The sequence below is a fragment of the Epinephelus lanceolatus genome, chromosome 18, assembly GCF_041903045.1.
Source record: "Epinephelus lanceolatus isolate andai-2023 chromosome 18, ASM4190304v1, whole genome shotgun sequence".
NCBI lineage: Eukaryota > Metazoa > Chordata > Actinopteri > Perciformes > Serranidae > Epinephelus > Epinephelus lanceolatus.
This window is the reverse complement of record NC_135751.1, coordinates 31082565-31102144: the sequence shown is the minus strand read 5'-3', so window position 1 is coordinate 31102144 and position 19580 is coordinate 31082565. Positions and strand designations below refer to the sequence as shown.

At 42.4% G+C, this 19580-nt stretch overlaps 2 protein-coding genes across 2 annotated transcripts; one reads left to right on the top strand and one right to left on the bottom strand.

Moving 5' to 3' along the window:
- Window positions 1-2774: 2774 nt before the first annotated feature.
- Window positions 2775-14653, bottom strand: tufm (Tu translation elongation factor, mitochondrial). The gene is made up of 10 exons (XM_033643853.2): window positions 14548-14653; window positions 13822-13868; window positions 13596-13734; window positions 13241-13407; window positions 12785-13054; window positions 12426-12558; window positions 9123-9227; window positions 8381-8532; window positions 7992-8111; window positions 2775-3212 (listed from the first exon to the last, which is right to left on the bottom strand). The coding sequence occupies exons 1-10, from the start codon at window positions 14582-14584 to the stop codon at window positions 3042-3044; spliced, it is 1341 nt and encodes a 446-aa protein (XP_033499744.1). The 5' UTR covers window positions 14585-14653; the 3' UTR covers window positions 2775-3041.
- A 939-nt stretch (window positions 14654-15592) lies between these two features.
- On the top strand, window positions 15593-19507 carry hspbp1 (HSPA (heat shock 70kDa) binding protein, cytoplasmic cochaperone 1). Its single transcript, XM_033645462.2, has 8 exons — window positions 15593-15732; window positions 15969-16096; window positions 16382-16598; window positions 16717-16941; window positions 17178-17333; window positions 18530-18626; window positions 18724-18835; window positions 19237-19507. Exons 2-8 carry the CDS (start codon window positions 15977-15979, stop codon window positions 19315-19317), a joined length of 1008 nt encoding a protein of 335 aa, XP_033501353.2. The 5' UTR covers window positions 15593-15732; window positions 15969-15976; the 3' UTR covers window positions 19318-19507.
- Window positions 19508-19580: the final 73 nt, after the last annotated feature.

Sequence of the window (19580 nt, the reverse complement as noted above, 5' to 3'; positions counted from 1 at the left end):
GGCAATCAAACTAATGATGTTAAAAGCTGACAGTGAAATGTATCTTGTGCCTCTGATGCATCTCACACTGTGAGGTTGTTGTCAACATGAACAACACGTGTCTTGACAGGATTGAGCAAACATCAGTCACGGGTGAACGCTGGATTAAAACACATTTAGTGTATTGGCACTCTTCTTGGGAAACAGTAAAAGCCAATATCTCTGACCACCACAACATACTAGTGTTTACTGTCTGACCGTCTATCTCTTTAAGTCATTTTGCTTATGGAGACATTTGTCCTCCAGCTGAGCACATCACTCAGTAGTACTAGCTGCTCTAGCCTCGACTCCTGCAGACATACAGTATTTGATTACAGCAACAGGCTGATTGGATTACAGAAGGCACTGACTCAAATACCTACAGCAAACAGAGCAACTGGAGAACTTCCTGCTGGGGATGAACGAGCAGAGAGGACACCAAATATTTAGTGCAGACAAACATCAACGCGGTCAACCTGGCTTATCACACTGAAATGATTTGCTCAATGATGCTATACCTTCAAAACCTATTACGACTTGTTAAGATCTCCAGTGTCAACCATGCATGTGAGGATTATTTCTCTTGAGGTTGATGCTATTTGTCCCAATCAGAGATGTTGTGTGGATTAATTAATCAACTGTATTATTAGTCTCAAAACTTCAACTGAAAAGACTGTAAGTGGGGCAAAGGGACTGTGCAGGGGTGTTATAACAAAATTTATTTCACCTTAAGATACTGAGAGAAGTTGAAATTTATGGTGCTCACATTTATCAAGTGTTTGATTATCTGTGTAATACTTGGTACACTGTTTAAAGGGACAATTCACCCCAGAATCCAAAACACATATTGTGCATCTACTGCACCACTGAGCTAGCTAACGTTACAGCTCAGCCAAGAAGAACACTAATGTGTTAATGTTAATGTTTACAGCTCACGCTGTCACAAGCATGAGCCTCTCATCCATGAGGAGATGCAGGCCTCCTTCTATGTGGTGATACAGTTGGCGGATGTAGTTCAGAGGAAAGAAAATTGTTCCTACGTAAAACCGCTCACAACAAGGTCTATGGATTATCTTGAGTAACCAGGTCATGATTTCTGGAAAGAGACATTGCTGTTGAATTTTTCAAATGTATTTTTTGGTACTTTGAGCACCACATGCTACGTGCCATCTAGTTTTATTATATACAAGACAAGGCAGACATCTCCACAGCCGATATCTCCAACATCAACAACTAACACATAAAAACAATCTTGAGTAATTAAAGAACTACAGGTGAAAGAAGAAATATGTATTTTTGATTTTAGGGTGAACTGTCCCTTTAAAGGTCCAGTGTGTAGGAATATATTGACAGAAATTGAATATAGTATAATAAGTACATAATTGTGGGGTTTTTTCTTCCTTAGAATGAGCCGTTTATATCTACATAGGGAGCAGGTCCCCATCTATGGAGATCACCATGTTGCACCACCATGTTTCAACAGTAGCCCAGAATGGACAAACCAAACACTAGCTCTAGATAGGGCCATTTCTGTTTCCATGCCAGCCACTGTTGATGACAGGGCCTCTACGCTGACAGCCTCGGAAAAACACTGATTTTTTTAAACATGAAACAGCTACCGGTTTAAATCATTATCAGAGGAAGAGACCTCTGGGGATAATTCGGCTCCCGCTAAAAACCTCCAGAACGTCTGGATCTTAAGTTGTCAGAGAATAAAGGTGAGCACACATTAGCAGGTGCTAGGCTCACAGCCCGTGAACTGCATTCAGACTTCCACCTCACCATGTGCTTCATCAGTGTCCCATCTCCAAAATGTTTGTAAGCATGGGTCAAAGTTTCTCCCATCAAGTCTTACAACTTGCGTGGGAAGTGGTGTACACTGCATGCTCAGTGTTTATAAATGAGACCCCTGGTCCACTTGTTCTGCAGAGGAAGAGAGCTCTGTGGTTAATTCGGCTCTCTGTAAAAACCTCCTGAACAATGAACACTGACGGAATTCTAACCAGGAGAAGTTTCAGCTGGTTGCAATCTGCAATCCTTACCTAGGTGCCAATAAATCCCCCTAAATCTTACAAACTGTTTCTTTAAGTAAATCTTTTTTTTGTAAGTAATTCTTCCATCTAATTTTGGAGGCACAACAGGAGAGAGACAGACAACTCAGACTTTTAACTGGTCACCTCTCAGGATAACAGACCATTATAAAGCAGAGATCAGCAGGGTCACGGTTTAAAACATCTACACCTAGACTAACAGAGTTCATTGTCATAAATAATGGCACTGACATTTTACCTTGCTTTTACAGAAGCTCATCAACATTTTGACATCAGAACTATTACAATACAGCTGCAAACAGCTTCATGAGGCACCTCTCTGCTGCCCTCATGTGACAATTGTCTGCACATCTCACAGTTCTTCCTTACAGCAGACGTTTTGACTTGCCCCAATAGGAACAACATAGGTGAAAGTAATCCGATTGATGATGGCTGAATTCCATTAAGCTGCTTTCTGCATGCTGACTCTCTGTCACTCTCACTGGGAACACGTGAATCAATAGCACCATTGTTATGACTATCAGCAGCACCCGTGCTTTTCCTACTGTAATGTTTGTCAGCCGTCTTTATAAACAGATTTATGCATATCATTTCTGTAAAAATGTGACAGTTATATATCTCTTGCTCATTTATAATATTTTGTTGTTTTTTGTGTTTGTTTGAGAAAATCTTCTGTTTATATACCACAAAACAAAAGGAGGCATATTATTATTAAATACATTTTATTACATCAATGACAGTTTTGACAGTCTGGCCTTCAAACATACAGACAGTGCTAAACATTACAGATATTTTGGTTGGATGGACCTGCACCTGAGTCCTTTCCTGTTAGAAGTTTGTGCATGGGTTTATGAACTGTATTTGTATTTTTCTATGTTCATTTCATCTGACCAGACACAGACAACCACACATCCTCCCTGACTCCCCCAGCGCATCCTCCCCACAGCCAAGTCCTCTTTGCAGAGTTTCTCTTCAGCCCCAGTTGAACTTGTCATCTTCTGTAAACGGCATGGTTTCTGTAACCAGGCCGGTGCCGATGGTTCTGTTTCCGTCTCTCAGAGTGAACCTCTGGCCTTTCTCCAGAACCATTGGCTGGCGGAGCACGATTTCCAAGGAAGTGTCCTCCCCTGGCATCACCATTTCCTAACAAAAGACAAGAACAACAGATGGAAGAGTGGTTACTGTCCTCCAATATCCTATTGTTGTACTGGAGTAAATTTTCAAGTCTCTATGCAAACAAAGATAATAGGAATTTTTAGACTGGCAGAACTTTTTCTATAGGTCTATGAACCTTCATTTTTGTTGTGTTTGCAGTGTGAAAACTATGATCGTTGTTCTAAGAACACCGTTTTGAGGGACTTTTTAGCTCTTATTTCAAAGGAGGTTCTCTCCCACCTAAAGACTCAACGGTCGCACTACTTTCACAGTTTTAACCTGAAACATCTTGAAGTTGTATGGCTGTTCCAAATACTTCAAAGCTTCTACCATTGCCATGGTAATCAATGTCCGAACCTGTATTACAATGTTTCATTTTATGTTTTTTACATATTTATTTAACTATACAGGCAAATAGTCCATTAAATAGAAAATAGAAAAGTTATTCAACATTAGCATAGACTACAGTCTATTTATTCATTTTGTAGCCCCTTTTGCATCAGTAAAAAGAAAAGTTCTTGAGGTCTGATTTTTTCATTAGAGTAGGGCAGCTCCCTAATAGCTGACCAAACGTTAGTCCACAAGAACGGTAATTAGTCGGGAAGATTTCATTGGTTGCTTAAAAAAACGTGAAACTCTATTAGGAGCTGCGCTATGTCAAAATAAATCAAAACCTACCTGACTGGCCCATGTGGGAATTTAATTTGAAAGGACAGACACAGGAAGTGGCCATGCTCAGCAGTCAGACAGGAGTCGGCTTATAAACCAATCACAGCCGACAGATATCTTTCTCTTCTTCTATAAATATATAGTCTGATAAATACATAAAAGTTGATCATTTTAGTGCAGGGCTACCCAGAACTTTGTGTATGTCCCCCATCTGCCGCCACGCTCTTAAGAGCTGGCACAAAAAAGGCACAAGAGTAGCCCCCAATGCCCAACCTCGCCTCTTCCAGGTGGGTAAAGATGTGGCACGTGTCCAAACTCTACATAGGCTAATTAATAACATGTCAGGCAGGAAATCCAAAGTGTGGGATCATTTTGAGAAGGTGAAGGACGAACCCAAGGTGATATGTAAACACGTCTTCATTGGTCGACTACAAACATGACTTATCATCTGAAACATGGAAGTAGCTACATGCCCATTAGCCACTTAGCACAATCATTACTGCTGTGCTGACAGCGTCATTAACAGGTGACTCGCTCAGTAGGGATGTCCCGATCCGATATTCGGATCGGTATCAGCCGCCGATATTAGCAAAAAACAGGCATCAGCATCGGATCAGACTGCATGGAAAAATGCCGATCCAAGAACTCCGATCCAGTTTTTCATAGACTCCAGGTTTTCCGGCCAGCCCAGCACTCTGTGATTCAAGCAGTCCGTTCCAGTGATCCACTCCAGCTCTTACTATCAATCCACCAGGCCAGCATGCTGACGGCAGACGCACATGGAGGGAAGGGTAGGAAGAGTAGCGGTCAACTTAGTTAACTGACTATGTGTTTTCTGCTCTGGTTTTTGAGAGTGATATGATATTTATTTTATATTTTTTATCATCTCCATGCCTATACAGACCACCTTTCAAACTACAAAGACGCCCTCACTGCTGCCCGGTCCAACTACTACTCACAACTCATTCACTCTGGCTCCAATAACCCCAAGACTCTCTTTTCCACCGTCAATAAACTCCTCAAACCCTGCGACAACACCCTCTCCTCCATCACAACTGACAAATGCAACTCCTTCCTGGCATTTTTTCAATCAAAGATCGAAACCATCAACACTCAACTCAGCACCCCCCCCCCCCCCAGTCTCTCCGGCGCTCACCGCCTCCACCACCACTCAACCACTGTCACACTTCACCCCTGTCTCCCCCCTGGAACTCCTCCCCATCATCTCCAAGATGAAAAGCTCCACCTCGTCCTGGACCCCATACCGTCCTCCATCATCAAAGTCTGCCTCCCAACTATCTCCCCACTCATCACTACCATCATTAACTCCTCCCTCACCTCTGGCTCTATCCCGAAATCCCTGAAACTGGCCGCTGTCACACCCATCCTCAAAAAACCCGGCCTGGACCCTGACGTCATCTCAAATTTCCGTCCCATCTCGAACCCTCCCTTTCTGTCAAAAATTCTGGAACGTGTTGTTGCCTCCCAAATCAAAACCCACCTCCGCTCTCATGAACTATATGAACCATTTCAATCCGGATTCTGCCCTCAACACAGTACCAAAACCGCCCTCCTCAAAATCACTAACGACCTCCTCCTCTCTGCCGACTCTGGCCACCTCAACATACTCATCCTCCTTGACCTCACTGCTGCCTTTGACACCATCAACCACACCACTCTGCTGTCCCGCCTACAAACTTCCCTCAACATCACTGGCTCTGCTCTCTCCTGGCTCAAATCATAACTCACCGACAGACATCAGTTCATCCACGTCAACAACTGCACCTCCTCCACCGTCCCCCTGCTTCAAGGTGTCCCTCAGGGCTCGGTGCTTGGTCCTCTCCTCTTCATCATCTACCTACTCCCCCTTGGTTCCATCATCCGTTGTCATGGTCTCCATTTCCACTGCTACGCTGACGACATCCAAATCTACATCTTCACAAAATCCATCACCCCGGCCACCCGCTCTACCCTCACCAACTGTCTGACTGAACTCCAATCATGGCTGCAAGCCAACTTCCTCAAACTGTGACAAATCTGAAATAATACTCATTGGCCCAAAATCCTTCTCTACAGCAACACAAAACTTCACCCTCAGCATTGACAACACCACCCTCTCTCCCTCCCCATTCATCCGCAACCTTGGTATCATCTTCGACAATAACCTCTCATTTGAACATCACATTAGCAGCCTCGCCCAAACTGCCTTCTTTCACCTTAGAAACATTACCCGTCTCCGCCCATTGCTCTCCTTCTCTGCCGCTGAAACTCTCATCCATGCTTTCATCACCTCAAGACTGGACTACTGCAACAGCATCCTCTACGGCTCATCATCCAAAGTCCTCAACAAACTTCAATACATCCAAAACTCTGCCGCCCGCCTCCTCACCCACACCAGCTCCCGTGAACATATAACCCCTGTCCTGCAAAACCTTCACTGGCTCCCTGTCCCGTACAGAATCAATTTCAAGATCCTCCTCCTCACCCACAAAGCCCTCCACAGCCAGGCCCCCTCCTACCTCACGGACATGCTCCACCACCACACTCCCTCCCGCAACCTTCGATCATCCGACAAAAACCTCCTCTCACCCCCACACAGGACCAAGCACAGAACCTGGGGCGACAGAGCCTTCTCCATAGCCGCCCCCTCCCTCTGGAACACCCTCCCTATACACATCCGTGACTGTCCAAATCCATCCACCTTCAAATCACTCCTCAAAACCCACCTTTTCAAATCCACCTTTAACCTTTAACATTAGCTTTTCGTTCTCGGTTCCTCATGTGCCCTCCTTTTCTTTGTTTTGCACTATGCTTTTGCACCTTGTTGTTTTATATTGTCCTTGTCTTCTGTTTATGTCTTTGCACTTACATGTATGTACTTCTTTTCTTTGCTTTTAAATGTAAAGCATCTTTGAGAGCTGTAAAAGCTCTGTATTAATAAAATGTATTATTATTATTATTATTATTATTATTTGGTTTACACTCTTACTGTTTAAGTAAAGAGCACTGATGGCATTGTTTTGGGCACAATTAGTGAAATTGGAGCCATGGATGGACTACAAAAACACTACTAAAATAAGTGAAAAGGAAAGGCTGCATTGTTTGTTAAATGCCAACAATGTCTTGTGGTGTTAATCTATTTTTTATTTATTAAGGGGTCAAAGCACAAGTGTGTGGAGTCTTGCTGCTATTTTAATTTCATTGTTAGACATTTTAAAGATTTCTTGTGTTGATTTATTTTCTATTCATTAAGGGGCCAAAGCAGCCAAAGCAAACCAGCTATATTTTTTATTTAATGTTAATGTTCAAATTTAAAGTTTGTTTATTTAACCCTGTTAACAATAAACAGGTCAGTTTCTCATACCAACTGTTGTGGATCATTCTAACTAACCTGATTAAGTAGTTGTTCTTGTTAGAGTAATATTGCTTGATCAAACCTTTTCTAACATGACTGACAACAAAATAAGTGAATATGTATAATACGCGCTTGGATCGGATTGGTATCGGTATTGGCCAAAACTCAAGGCTGTAATATCGGTATCGGATCGGAAGTGAAAAAGCTGGATCGGGACATCCCTATCGCTCAGTGTGTGGCGTGCACTTGTAGATAAAATATAGGCCTATATTGAAGGTTCATTAGTACGGTTTTGTATTTCTCTGTAATGTAGCACATTGTTAACAATGTTACTGATACTATTCTTTCTCATACCTTCAACTCAAACCATTGTGTTGCCCCGCCCAACATATATAATTTATTAACTAAATTACTATCGTAAACATGCAGGGGGACTACTCAACTAATGGCCCTAAATGACAACTATTGGTCAACTAGGAAAATTCTTAGTCGGGGGCAGCCCTACTGTAGACCCAGGATTACAATAAAAGCAAAGTTTATGAATAATGACCATAAATTAAGCTTCAAATATTTGCAGGTAATTCTCCCTGAAGCTTCAAAGCCCCAAAAAAGGCATTCGGGACAGGCCTATGAAGCAAGATGTTTGCTCCATGCACTAGCTAGGTGAACTGTTGTGGATGGGGTTCAAACTTCACACTATTTGACAAACATTCATTTACTGTCAGAATGAAACACACACAAACCTTGTTTTTGGGCATAACGGTTCTGCAGGCCATGTCCCAGGTAAGAGAGAACATGACTGGCATGTAGCCACTGACAAACGGTTTGTGTCTGCCTCCCTCCTCCTTGCTCAGAACATACACCTGTAAAACAGGAGGCAACAACATGTCCACACACAATCAGCTTTGTCAGCAGACATATGGTGTCTTTAACTCAGTGAATGACCTCGCAGTCATTACTGTGGCATCTGGCCAGTGTCACAGTTTGCCTTTAAAACTGCTCTTTGGTCATTAGTCATGTAAAAAATATGACTTTTGGCTTGTCAGTAGTTTAAAACTAGCCATTTAGATTTACTGACTATTCAAAAATATTACAAATTAATCATAACTACTGCAACTTTGTGCTCTCAGACCTGGGCCTTGACTTTCTGGTAAGCTTTGATGGATCCTGGTTTGCACATCACCATCCCTCTCCTGAGATCCTCCCTCTTCAGTCCTCGGACCAGAGCACCCACGTTATCTCCTGCCTCTGCGCGATCCAACGACTTGTGGAACATCTCAACACCTGAGCAAAACAGGATGGACGGACATCAAAGTGAAATCCCTGTGTATACCCCAATACTCACAGAGAACACACTAATATCAGACTTGTCCTCAGCAGCCTTTCTGGATCAGATATTCTTTGTCTACGCTCATTATAACACTCATCTTTTCTTCATCAATGTACAAAGTGCTGGAAGACACTTAAAAGATTGTTCCTCATACATGCAGAAAGGTGACAAATACAACAAGCAAAAAAATGTCTTCACAAGGTGCAGGGGCCACTATGAGCCACAAACAACTTTAATGGTCTTAGGCATAAATTCTTCACTGTGTTTTGATGATGATGGTGGTTAAGGGCGCTGTCCAAGGCCCTGATATAATCTAAAATGGTTACACAGTTAGTCAGCAGACATGTGGACCCCTGCGACAATGTAAACACGAAGTATAAATTCAGCTTAATACATCAGACCATAATTTTGCTAAATCTAATCTATTCAGGTATTTTCTTTAATTTGTCACCTGTCTAGACATTTGTCACGTTTTGGTTCATGTGCTTTGTAAATAGCACAGGAGCTTCTCCTCTGAGTTTCTGTTGCTTTTTCTTTCACTTACCTACAACCACTGACTTGAAGCTGCGATTGAAGCCCACAAACTCACACTCATCTCCTTTCTTGATGACACCTCTCTCCAAAGTGCCGGTCACCACTGTGCCCCTGCCTGAAAGACAAAGTGGTAAAACTCAAATATAGAGCAAGTACCTTTTTTCTATTACTGTCATCTGCCTCTTTACAGTTGTGAGTCAACTATTTGCAATCTTGAAATACAGCATTTTTACAGCATGTAGTCAACTTTAGCTAGAGCCTCAAATCACAGTGTGTCCTCTGTCTCACTGCCGGCCACTATAGACCTTCTCACCAGGAGGAGATCGGGCAGCAGTTCCAGAGACAGGCCCCATTCAGCAACTGCAGCTACACCCAGTTAGTGTAAACCCCAGTTTTGGGGGACTGGACAGCACTAGCTCCCCGCTCGATCAGCAGTCTTTCTGTGGCTGCCATCTCACAGGCTGGCCACCAGCCTGGCGTGACGCTGGGCACTGGGGGGGTTTGCGCTGGCCAAATTTGAGGTGCTGCAGCTTAAGGTCTTACTCCAGAACTACTGCCCGCAAGGTAGAGGGATTGTGGGGTGGCTAATAAGCTAATTCTTGTCTTAATGTTGTCTAACCCCCAAATTCCACCAGATGCGTGTTGGTTGCGTCTGCGCTCCGGAACGGCAGCGGAGCCAATCCATTTCAATTCTAGTCAATGTGTGTGCTTCCACCGGCTGCGACTGTGCTGTGTTCTGGCTCCGTCACAGCTGCGGCACTCCGGAGCCCTCCACAACAGATACACAGGACTTCTATTTTTGCTGGACGCCGGAGCACAACGCGGCAATTCAGCATAGAGCAGATCGTGCAGGGCAGGAAGTCGTGCACAGAAACAAAATAAAACATCTGGTTTATTTTCAAAATAAAACACGGCGGATCATATTTCCCTGCACTACACCTTGAAAACGTCATAATGGGCGGAAGCAGGCCTAAAGTCAACAGGTCAGAGTTTTCAGACATCATTTCACCCTGTTGACACCATGGACGAGGAGATGTTAATCATGGAGGTGCACCGAGATGTTTTCCTACTACTACTCTAGTTTTGTGGTTCTGTTTATAGAAACTACATCTTGTTATATTGCGTGATTATGCGTGAATTCGCGAGATCTCATGGGTTCTCGTGACTCCCGCTGTCAGGCGGAGCTGCACCGCTCCGCAGATCAAACGGAGCCGGTGGGTGGTGACGGACGGCGGAGCACGCAGCTGATAACCAGCGCTACCATTCCGCAACGGACACGCATCCAGTGGAATTCCGGCGTAATAAACAGTGGCAAGGAGGGGCTGAGTGAATGCTCTGCGTGCAACTCTACATTAAAGCAGCTGTGCAGAACTTTTTAATTAATAAAACTGCCCCTAGATCGTATCACCCCCCCCCCTTGAAGATCCGCATATTTATTTGAACCCAACAGTGACAAAAAAGCCTTTCTCTATATGGCTATTTAGCGTAGCCTCGCTCAGGTCGGACACACAGCAGAAGTCAGCAAACCAGAATACGGCACCCAAGGCGGAAGAGATTCTGCTCGCCCACAGCGATTAAACCACAGAAGAAGGAGCCGTATTTACAGTGTTCTTCGAGTAAGCAGTACGCAACGGGCATTACTGAACACATAACACCTAACAGTTTTACCAGAGATGTATCTATGAGGTCTTGGTTGTACTTTTGATGTCATGGCGGATAACGAAGGAGCATCATCTAAAATTATCTGTGACTGTGACCATGAACACAAATATACAGCAGGCAGTTGTCCTCAGTTTATAAGAAATTCAGAGCTACACCAGAACATTTATGAACAGGTCTTACTTTACTACTAACTTGTGTGTAACGCTAGCATGTTAGTATGTTTCCACTAATTACTTGGACTGATCTAACGTTAGTAGCATTAGCTTTGCAAGTGAAGGCTGCAGGTAACAGCTTTGCTGTGTTAGGATTATGTTATGTCTTCACTATGTGTCTTCACATAAAAGAATACTCCGACAATTTGGGAGTTATGCCCTTTCTCTATCATTTTCATATTGAGACAACATGATCGATATCTTTTTTGTGTCTGTACGTCCAGTGGCTGGGTCTCAGTGGTTAGCATTGCGCTTATAGGGGGTCAGTACGTCCTGCGCTGTGATCCGCGGAGGGATACACCAGTGAGCAGGCACAGACATAGCTTGTAAACAAAACTCAGCTGTTTATTTAGCCTAGCAATATTTCTGGATTTTAGTAGCTGCAATGGACGACTTTGAATGCGATTTTGAAGAGTTTCTTGTAGCGGACACAGATCCAGAGCCATACCTGTTTGAGCCGGAGTACACAGATGAGGAACTCCATGTGTTGCATGTTGAGCAGGCGAGAAGAGAGGCTGAATCCTCCGCTCCCATTTTGCTGCACAGAATGGGACTCGGTGCTACCATCGTTAGGGAGATATATCATCAGGAGGAAAAGCGCCGCAGAGACTGCATCACAAGGAATGAAAACTTTGCAGCAATCACTAATCCTGGCGTGATTGAAACTTTTTTTCATGTTCCTAAGATGAACTGGAAAAAACACCCAGGCCTGCAGGAGCTGATGGACAGCTTTCAGTCGGGTGAGTAATATCGTCCGCGTCGTCTCTTTGTTTGCTTTTACCGAGTGACCTAGCGTACCTGTCCCAGAGCCAGCTGCAGCAGTTGCTCACCGGCGTATCCCTCCACGCAAGATGTACTGCCCCCCTATAAGTGCCATGCTAAGCGCTGTCTCAATATGAAAATGATAGAGAAAGGGCATAACTCTCAAATCGTCGGAGTATTCTTTTCACATAATAATGCGGACTCAGCAGATGACTTGTTAACTGTTTATTCCTCCTTACACCGAACGTACACGGCTGCTTCTCATTGTTTCCAGTAGCACAACAACGGTTACTACATTACCCAGAATAACTTGAGGCTCACACTACTACGGTAGCCTTAGTAGCTCAAAATACCCAACAGATTAGATCAGAACAGAAACACGACAGGAGAATTTACTGAGTAATTTTGCTGCTTCCACTAATTACTTGGACTGACCTGACATCAGTTAATCCTCTCGCTCTCCAAAACAAATGCATGCGGTAATTGCCGGCTGCAGTCGGAATTTTACGACACCAGGCTGTGGGTGTCATACCGCTCCGACCAAAGGGGCGCTATAATCAACGAAAACGAAAAGTTCCGCACAGCTGCTTTAAAATAAGATTAAATAAATCAATATGGGAAACACTAGGTTACTGTATGAAGTGTGTATATGCTGCATTTCTTGCAATCTTTCATACCTGGGATTGAACAAACCCCTTCAACGGGCAGAAGAAAAGGTTTTTCAAGATGTCTTTCTGGGACAGGAACAAAAGTATCCACAACGTCCAAGAGATTCATCACTGCTTTCACGCCAAGCTCAGGCTCTCTGTTCTGAGATGAGGACAAAAGAAAAAACAAAACAGTCAGCCCACACCCAGATGCCTCCCGTAAGAGGCTCAAAATGTACCACAGTCACAGGATTTTGCTGACTTAACAGCTAATTGATAAAACCACAAAAAAGGAGTTGAAAAAGTTGTAAACTACAAGTGGTTATGATCAGCAGATTTGCACAGTATTATCTAAATTATAGGACAAAAGACTTCCAGTGTTCCCTCACCTCCAGGGCACAGAGGGCTGAGCCAATCACAACAGGTGTGTTCTCGCCATCGTAGCCAAACTCAGTGAGCAACTCGCGGATCTCAATCTCCACCAGCTCCAGCATCTCCTTGTCTTCCACGGCATCGGCCTTGTTGATGAAAACCACCACATGCTCAACACCGATCTGCTTGGCCAACAAGAGGTGCTCTCGTGTCTGAGGCATCTGGCCGTCTGTGCCCGCAACCACCAGGATGCAGCCATCCATCTGAGCTGTGCCTGTGATCATGTTCTGAAAAAAGAAAGAGGTTGGTTTAATGAAAATGGGATTTAGTATGTTTTACAGTAATTTCTAGACTAAATTAATGATCTTGAAATGTGTAAGAAAGACAAGAATTTTCATCAGCTAATATAACAACAAAGCTGCATCATTTTCAGCCCTTTCAAGGCCGGGGTATGTAGATGTAAAGCAGATTACCTTGACATAATCAGCATGACCAGGGCAGTCTGTGTGAGCATAATGTCTGTTGGCTGTGGTGTATTCCACATGAGACGCCTGGATGGTGATTCCTCTGGCCTTCTCCTCGGGGGCATTGTCAATTTCCTCATACTTTTTATAATTAGCACCACCAGCATCAGCGAGCACTGAGGACCCAAAAACACAACAGAGTCACATTTCTGATTTCTTGTTTCCCAAATCAAGAAAAATGTAGCTTAGGCTATTAGTTGTAGGTCAGTGGTACAAATTCAGTTTTCAGGTTAAACAGAGAATTCAGCATGTTGGATTTATGTTCATTTGGGCCGCTTAACAGCTAAAACGTTAGGGATTTTACCTTTCGTGATGGCTGCAGTCAGGGTTGTCTTTCCATGATCAACATGGCCAATTGTTCCAATGTTCACATGGGGCTTGTCTCTGGTGTAGGTCTTCTTAGCCTCTGCAGCAAAGGTCCGCCTACTCAGAGGCACAGCACACTACGAGACAAAGCCAAACCCAGGAGTTATACACTTACAAAATGCATGTAAAACAAGCGGTGGACTGCAGTTTGTGTTAACACTCACCACTTTAAATGAGCTGTGCAGGAGGCTTGGCGAAGACAGCTGAAGGGCTGAGAAGAGAGAATGGAAATATGAGAATTATATAAAATTAGACGATGGCTCAGTGTTTGACAGGATAATCTAGTGTAGCTCGTCATATAATTCCACCATTATGTGTTCCACTTAAACCTTTTATTCACAATATAAATATTTAGACTTTAGAGTGTGTTAGCTACATGACAGACATTGGCTAAGTGTCTCACACATCTGGTCCAATCAAAATCTAATGTTAACTAAACAACAAGGCAAAGCATCACTGACATTTTTGATGATAGGGATGGGACTGTGTCAGATGTACAGGTTACGTCAGGTAGCTAAAAGCAGCTCTGCAGCAGTTAACATTAAGCTAACAACCATTTGAACCAGACTCCAGTGTCACTCTCTTCAAATTAAGCTGATATCAGTTACCTCAACAGAGGGAATAGGTACTTATAACCCGTCTATAATATAAGCTACTTATAATCATCATTCATCATCAGTTAGTCCTCATCCTCGGCTAACGTTAGCGGCACCGTTAGCTAACACTCACTGGTAACGTGACCTTGCTCTGCTATCGAAGAGACAGCAGCATATTTATTATGTTTCTACTAGCGCGAACATGATATTCTGCTGATCAAATAATGGCGCCAGGCATGAATTGTCACAGATGCATATAAAGTCAGTTACTAAAGACGAATTAAACAATATTACCTGAGAAACAAGCACGCAGTCGCACAAGCGCCGCCATCTTGGATGGATTGGCAAATCAAAGACAACCAAAAATTCAAGAGAGTAACTATCCAGCTCCAAAGCTGTCGGCCAAAGTAGGTTCGTGGTTAAATGGTATCCTTCGAAACGCGAAACACTCGCGAGCCGCTTCTTGTTCGGTGTGACAAAAAAAAACAACAACAACAACAACAATAATAATAATAATAATAATGATAATACACATCAAGTAATCACTCATTGAAGTCCCCTGGTAAACGAGAGTGCCAAAGTGTGGGTTCAGTATATTTAACTAATATTATTAATAATGATAATAATATAATAATCTTTCTTAAACAAGTTTGAAAAAACAAAGTTACAAAGCGCTTTACAGGGTTGAGCCAGAATTAAAACATTTCAGGACTAACTAAGGCAAATAAAATCAGACAAATAAAGTAACTGTCTACAAAAAGTAAACGAAATTTAAAAAAGAAGAAAAGCTGAATTGCGTTCATTTCTCCAAGTCGCTTATCTTATCTGTTACACAGGGGACACAAATGTCTTTATATATTTTTCGTACCTATGCTTTTTAGAAATGTGCTAATGTTCAGTAAGGAAGTGTAAGATCTAAATAGGGTTTTAAGCTATTCATTAATCATGTCTCTTATAGTATTACATGTATGTAAATGAAATCACACACTAATGTAATGTAATATCGATATTTCATGTAACACTGTTCCTGTTTGAGGCCAAAGAAAAATATTTTTCGTTGTTTGGGATTCTCCTCTCTTTTTACTGATACTCTCTGGATGTCGGCGTCCCAACGTAACTAACTTACCTTAAATACGCTAATACGGAGGAGTTTGCTGTTGTGCCTTTTAAATTCTAACGTTTTATCATTGTCCGTTTTATTATATTATCATTTTGAGGGGCTAAATTATCAGAGAAAATGTTAAGGGGTGAAATGGCGTAGAGGTAAGGAAAGACTTCGGTTATTTTTTTTTTTAAATGTAGTTTGCCAATTTAGTTCAAGGTTTACGGTACAGTATGGCAGCCTCCATGCCACTCGTGAGATCAGCTAGCTAGAATGTTCTAGCGGATTCATGTTCTTGAGTTTAAAAGGGAGTTAACTTGTCTCAAGACGTTATTGTGTTCATTTACTCAACGGTGATTTTAAGGACTCTTAAAAAGGTAAGTGGAATTATCTATGAATGAAACCATGTCGCCGGTTGTGGTAAACTAAAGGGTTATGCAGGTCTACTGTACTTAATAGCACGAATCTTGTGATGTATACTAATGAGCTGTTTGATCCTGAGTTTGGAATATTATGTTAGCAGGCCCTGTCTACTGCACGTCATTTATGAATCCAGTTATCGTTGTCTTGCTGATGTTTCTTTCTTTCTTATTTTTTTTTTTTACCTCAATAGTGAATGTCATGGCAGAAGACAGACAACCCAGGAGATATCCTCGGAACCTTCAGGGTGTCATGCAGCTGGCAGTGGATGCTGGATCAGCCGCAGAGGGACCTGCTCCCGTTGAACCCATGTCAGAGGAGGTAAAGGCCTGATAGTTATAGGCTACATTTAAAACCTGAGAAGTCTTTGGACAGAGCCTTCTACACCCACACATTTTGTTGGGTCCAGACCAGAGTTATTATTATTTTGTATTTTTCATTTTTCATTCATTGCTTTTCATTATTTTATTTTTATTTCATATTTTTTTTCTTGTCAGATTAGTTTGGTTTTAGTTTTAGAGTGGGTTTGTTATTTGGACCCATGAAGCTCTCTACCTTGTATCAAATGTAACTGTGATACATTCTTGTATTATTTCTTTGTCACAGAGGAAAACATGGTTGAGAGACGCTCTTGCAGAAGTCTGCAAAGGGCAGATGGATGAAGTGGAGCAGATGAAGCAGTGCTTGGCCGTCTTACAGCAAGAGGGATCGAGTGAAAGGGAGACAGAAGGAGAGGATGAGAGGGATGAAGAGGATGAAGATGAGCGTGAATCAGCCTTTGAGATGCTCTCAGAGTTGTGTGAGAACCTGGACAATGCTAGAGGTTTGTAATAAATGGTATTAGAATTGACATTTCCCAGCAGTCTGTAGATCAGATGTTAGCATGGCTATAAATACTATTGGTTGTCTCTGTCCTGACTGTGTTCCTCTGTGCTTCACAGACTTTATGACTCTCTGTGGACTGGATTTGTGCGTCTCCCAGTATCTGTGTCATGCCCAAAGTGGACTGCGGTGGCGTGCTGCACAGCTTCTTGCTTCCTGTGCCCAGAACATGCCGCAGGTGCAGGCCCACCTGTTAAGCATGGGGACACTGCCAAAGCTGCTGCAGCTGACAGACTCAGACCCCAACCCCACCGTCAGAGTAAAAGCCCTTTACGCAGTGTCATGTAAGTGTCTAAGACAGAACTTGCATAAGGCTCAACCCTGTCTACTTGAAACTGGCTGATAATGATACTGACTGTTAGTTAAAGCAGAAACATTAGTTGGTTTTCTGACGGCATTGAAAGAGAGAGCGTAAAGCTTTTAGACTGGATTGTAATACCATTTGCATTTATGTTGCGTGACGATCAGGATGTAGCACGCCTCTCAACAAAATTGTAACTGCGTCCTGTTGTGACTTTAGGTCTGGTTCGAGAGCAGGAGGCAGGACTTCAGGCGTTCTTGTCCCATGATGGCTTTTCAGTGCTGATGCGAGGCATACAGTCGGACAGCGAGAAGCTCAGGACTAAGTCGGCGTTCCTTCTGCTCAACCTGCTGACGTCACATCCCGAACAAAAAGGTAAGTGTGAGAGACAGGACGGTGATGTTAAAATAAGCTGGGGATTTTTTAAACTTTATTTATTGTCAATAAGCTGGCATACAGCCCATCTTGTGATACTACAAGTTCTCCAATTTGTTGGAGCTATAGTAGCCCTTCAGTGCTGGGTGACGCGCCTGTTCAATGGAAGAAAAGGATTTTTCCTGCTGTGTGACTGCTTTCTATAAAACATAGCGTAATTGTAATGATCCATTATCAAAATAAACAGATGACTTTACTTTGAGTAGCACATAGTATAGCTCATATCCAGGTCCCTTCTTCATAGAAGCAAGAATGCTTTTACATACTGGCTTTTAAACCAGAGGGTGGCGGTCGGATTGTTTTCATCTGCTGCTCATGCTCAGCCATCTTTACCAAAACTCAACAAGTAGCCTAGCTTACAATGCACATGTTTACGTCCATTATATTTCAACTGGTTCAGCCATAAGGAACATGCAGTCTCAGCCTTCTTACAGGTGATCATAATGTCGAGCATTGGATTTTAAATTTCAGATTATTGACTTTTTTGCATTGAGACATAATCCTCTGTGATGCATCTAAGAATCTGTTTTTCCCCCTTCCCCTATATGTTACTGTGTTTGTTTGCGTCAGTAGTATAAAACAACTAAATATGAATTTAAATGAGCAAAGAAAATGTTTTTATTCTTGCATATATGATTCTGAGGCATGTTTTAATCATTATAAGGCTTTCCTGGTTAAAGAAGATTAAGAAATCCAAACTACTAATGTAATAGACCACACTGACTTGAGCCACAACCAATCTTTTTAGTAAGTCAATAGATCGAATGCTAAACTAGGGCATTCTGGAACCGTCCCTCACTTTGTCCACTTTGTGCTCTGATCAGCGACACTACACAAATGCTGTCGACCCAGTTATAGCAAGCAATAATGTGGCTAACACTAGTTATGTTTTGCACCTCTGAGCAAATTGAGCCTCCTTACAATGAGCTCTGATCATTTCATGATCTATTCAAAACAACACATATTGTTGCTCTAATCTCATATTACAATGAATGCAAAGTTGACGTCACTTGTTGTTAAATGTTTAGAACGGGAGTGCCATCCTGATAATTACGTCTTTAATCATGGGTCTGATATATTTATGTTTATGTTTATACCTGTATCTATAACTGTTTTTATCTATCTCCTTCCTGCAGACACAGTTGTCTCCATGGGTATGGTAGAGCAGCTGGTATCTGTTCTTCGCACACCACACTCACCTTTTCATGAACATGTGCTTGGAGCCCTTTGCTGGTAAGAAACACACTGCTCTCGCCATCACTCACAAGTGACTTTAATTTGTGGTTCACATTAGTAATTATAGTCTTTTATGTGTCTGATGTCTGTCTAGTCTGGTGGAGGACTGTCAGCAGGGTCTCAAAGACTGCAGGAATCCTGCTCTGGGTTTGGAGGAATTACTCAGACAGCGATCCAGAGAGCTCCAAGGAAAAGAAGAGAGTCAGGTAATTCCTATGTCTCATTCTGGTGTTGAAATATGGTAAAACTGGGTTCAAGTATTTTGTGAAATCAGGCCTGCAATAGTTTAAGCCTTTTTTATTTTAAAAAGCAAGCAGAGGATGGTTGAGATTGACAGTTGTCTTTTCTTATGTATAAAGCTACTGCTGAATGAGTGCAAAATCTAGTGTTGTGGAAACGCTGTGCACAGACACAAGTCTAAACAAGAAGCAACCAATTTTGACTAAAACATTTTCAAGGGTTAACTAGATGCCAATACGTGGATACTTCTATATAAGTGATTATAATTTCTAGTTCAATGCAGGTATCAGTTCTTACATATCTTTAGGATTAGATTTAATGCTTGCCAAGAAATCATTATTTAAAGTCACATTTTTGTTTCCAACAGGAAGAACTGGACTTCTGTGAGCGTTTGAAGGTTATGTGTTTTCGTGGGCAGCAATCAGATGACAATGGGATGGATCGCTGAAGTCCGGTTTACCTCACCTGTTTTGGTATCAGCGTGCAGAGATGTAACACAACATTCAAGATCTGGATCGTGAATGTTAAAGCAACGTTTTTTGTCTGTCACAACAAATGTAGTCCATATTTTGCATGTCATGCAGGAACTGGATTTTTCTCTGTAAATAACCTAAATGTATAAAATACTTTTCAAGTTAGCTGTTATTTAAGTCCATTGTTTTCAGTTGTCCATATCTTGTAACACCAAACATCTCCAGCACAGGTAGTATG

What these genes read in the sequence shown, in the direction of transcription:
- hspbp1 (XM_033645462.2), top strand. Translation starts at nt 15,977, where the DNA reads ATGGCAGAAGACAGACAACCCAGGAGATATCCTCGGAACCTTCAGGGT. An exon ending in GTCACATCCCGAACAAAAAG is followed by an intron (nt 17,334 to 18,529) that starts GTAAGTGTGAGA and finishes TCCTTCCTGCAG; the next exon opens with ACACAGTTGTCTCCATGGGT. An exon ending in GTGCTTGGAGCCCTTTGCTG is followed by an intron (nt 18,627 to 18,723) that starts GTAAGAAACACA and finishes ATGTCTGTCTAG; the next exon opens with TCTGGTGGAGGACTGTCAGC.
- tufm (XM_033643853.2), bottom strand. Translation starts at nt 14,584, where the DNA reads ATGGCGGCGCTTGTGCGACTGCGTGCTTGTTTCTCAG. An exon ending in GACTGCAGCCATCACGAAAG is followed by an intron (nt 13,408 to 13,595) that starts GTAAAATCCCTA and finishes TTGGGTCCTCAG; the next exon opens with TGCTCGCTGATGCTGGTGGT. An exon ending in CTTCAAGTCAGTGGTTGTAG is followed by an intron (nt 8,533 to 9,122) that starts GTAAGTGAAAGA and finishes TGTTTTGCTCAG; the next exon opens with GTGTTGAGATGTTCCACAAG.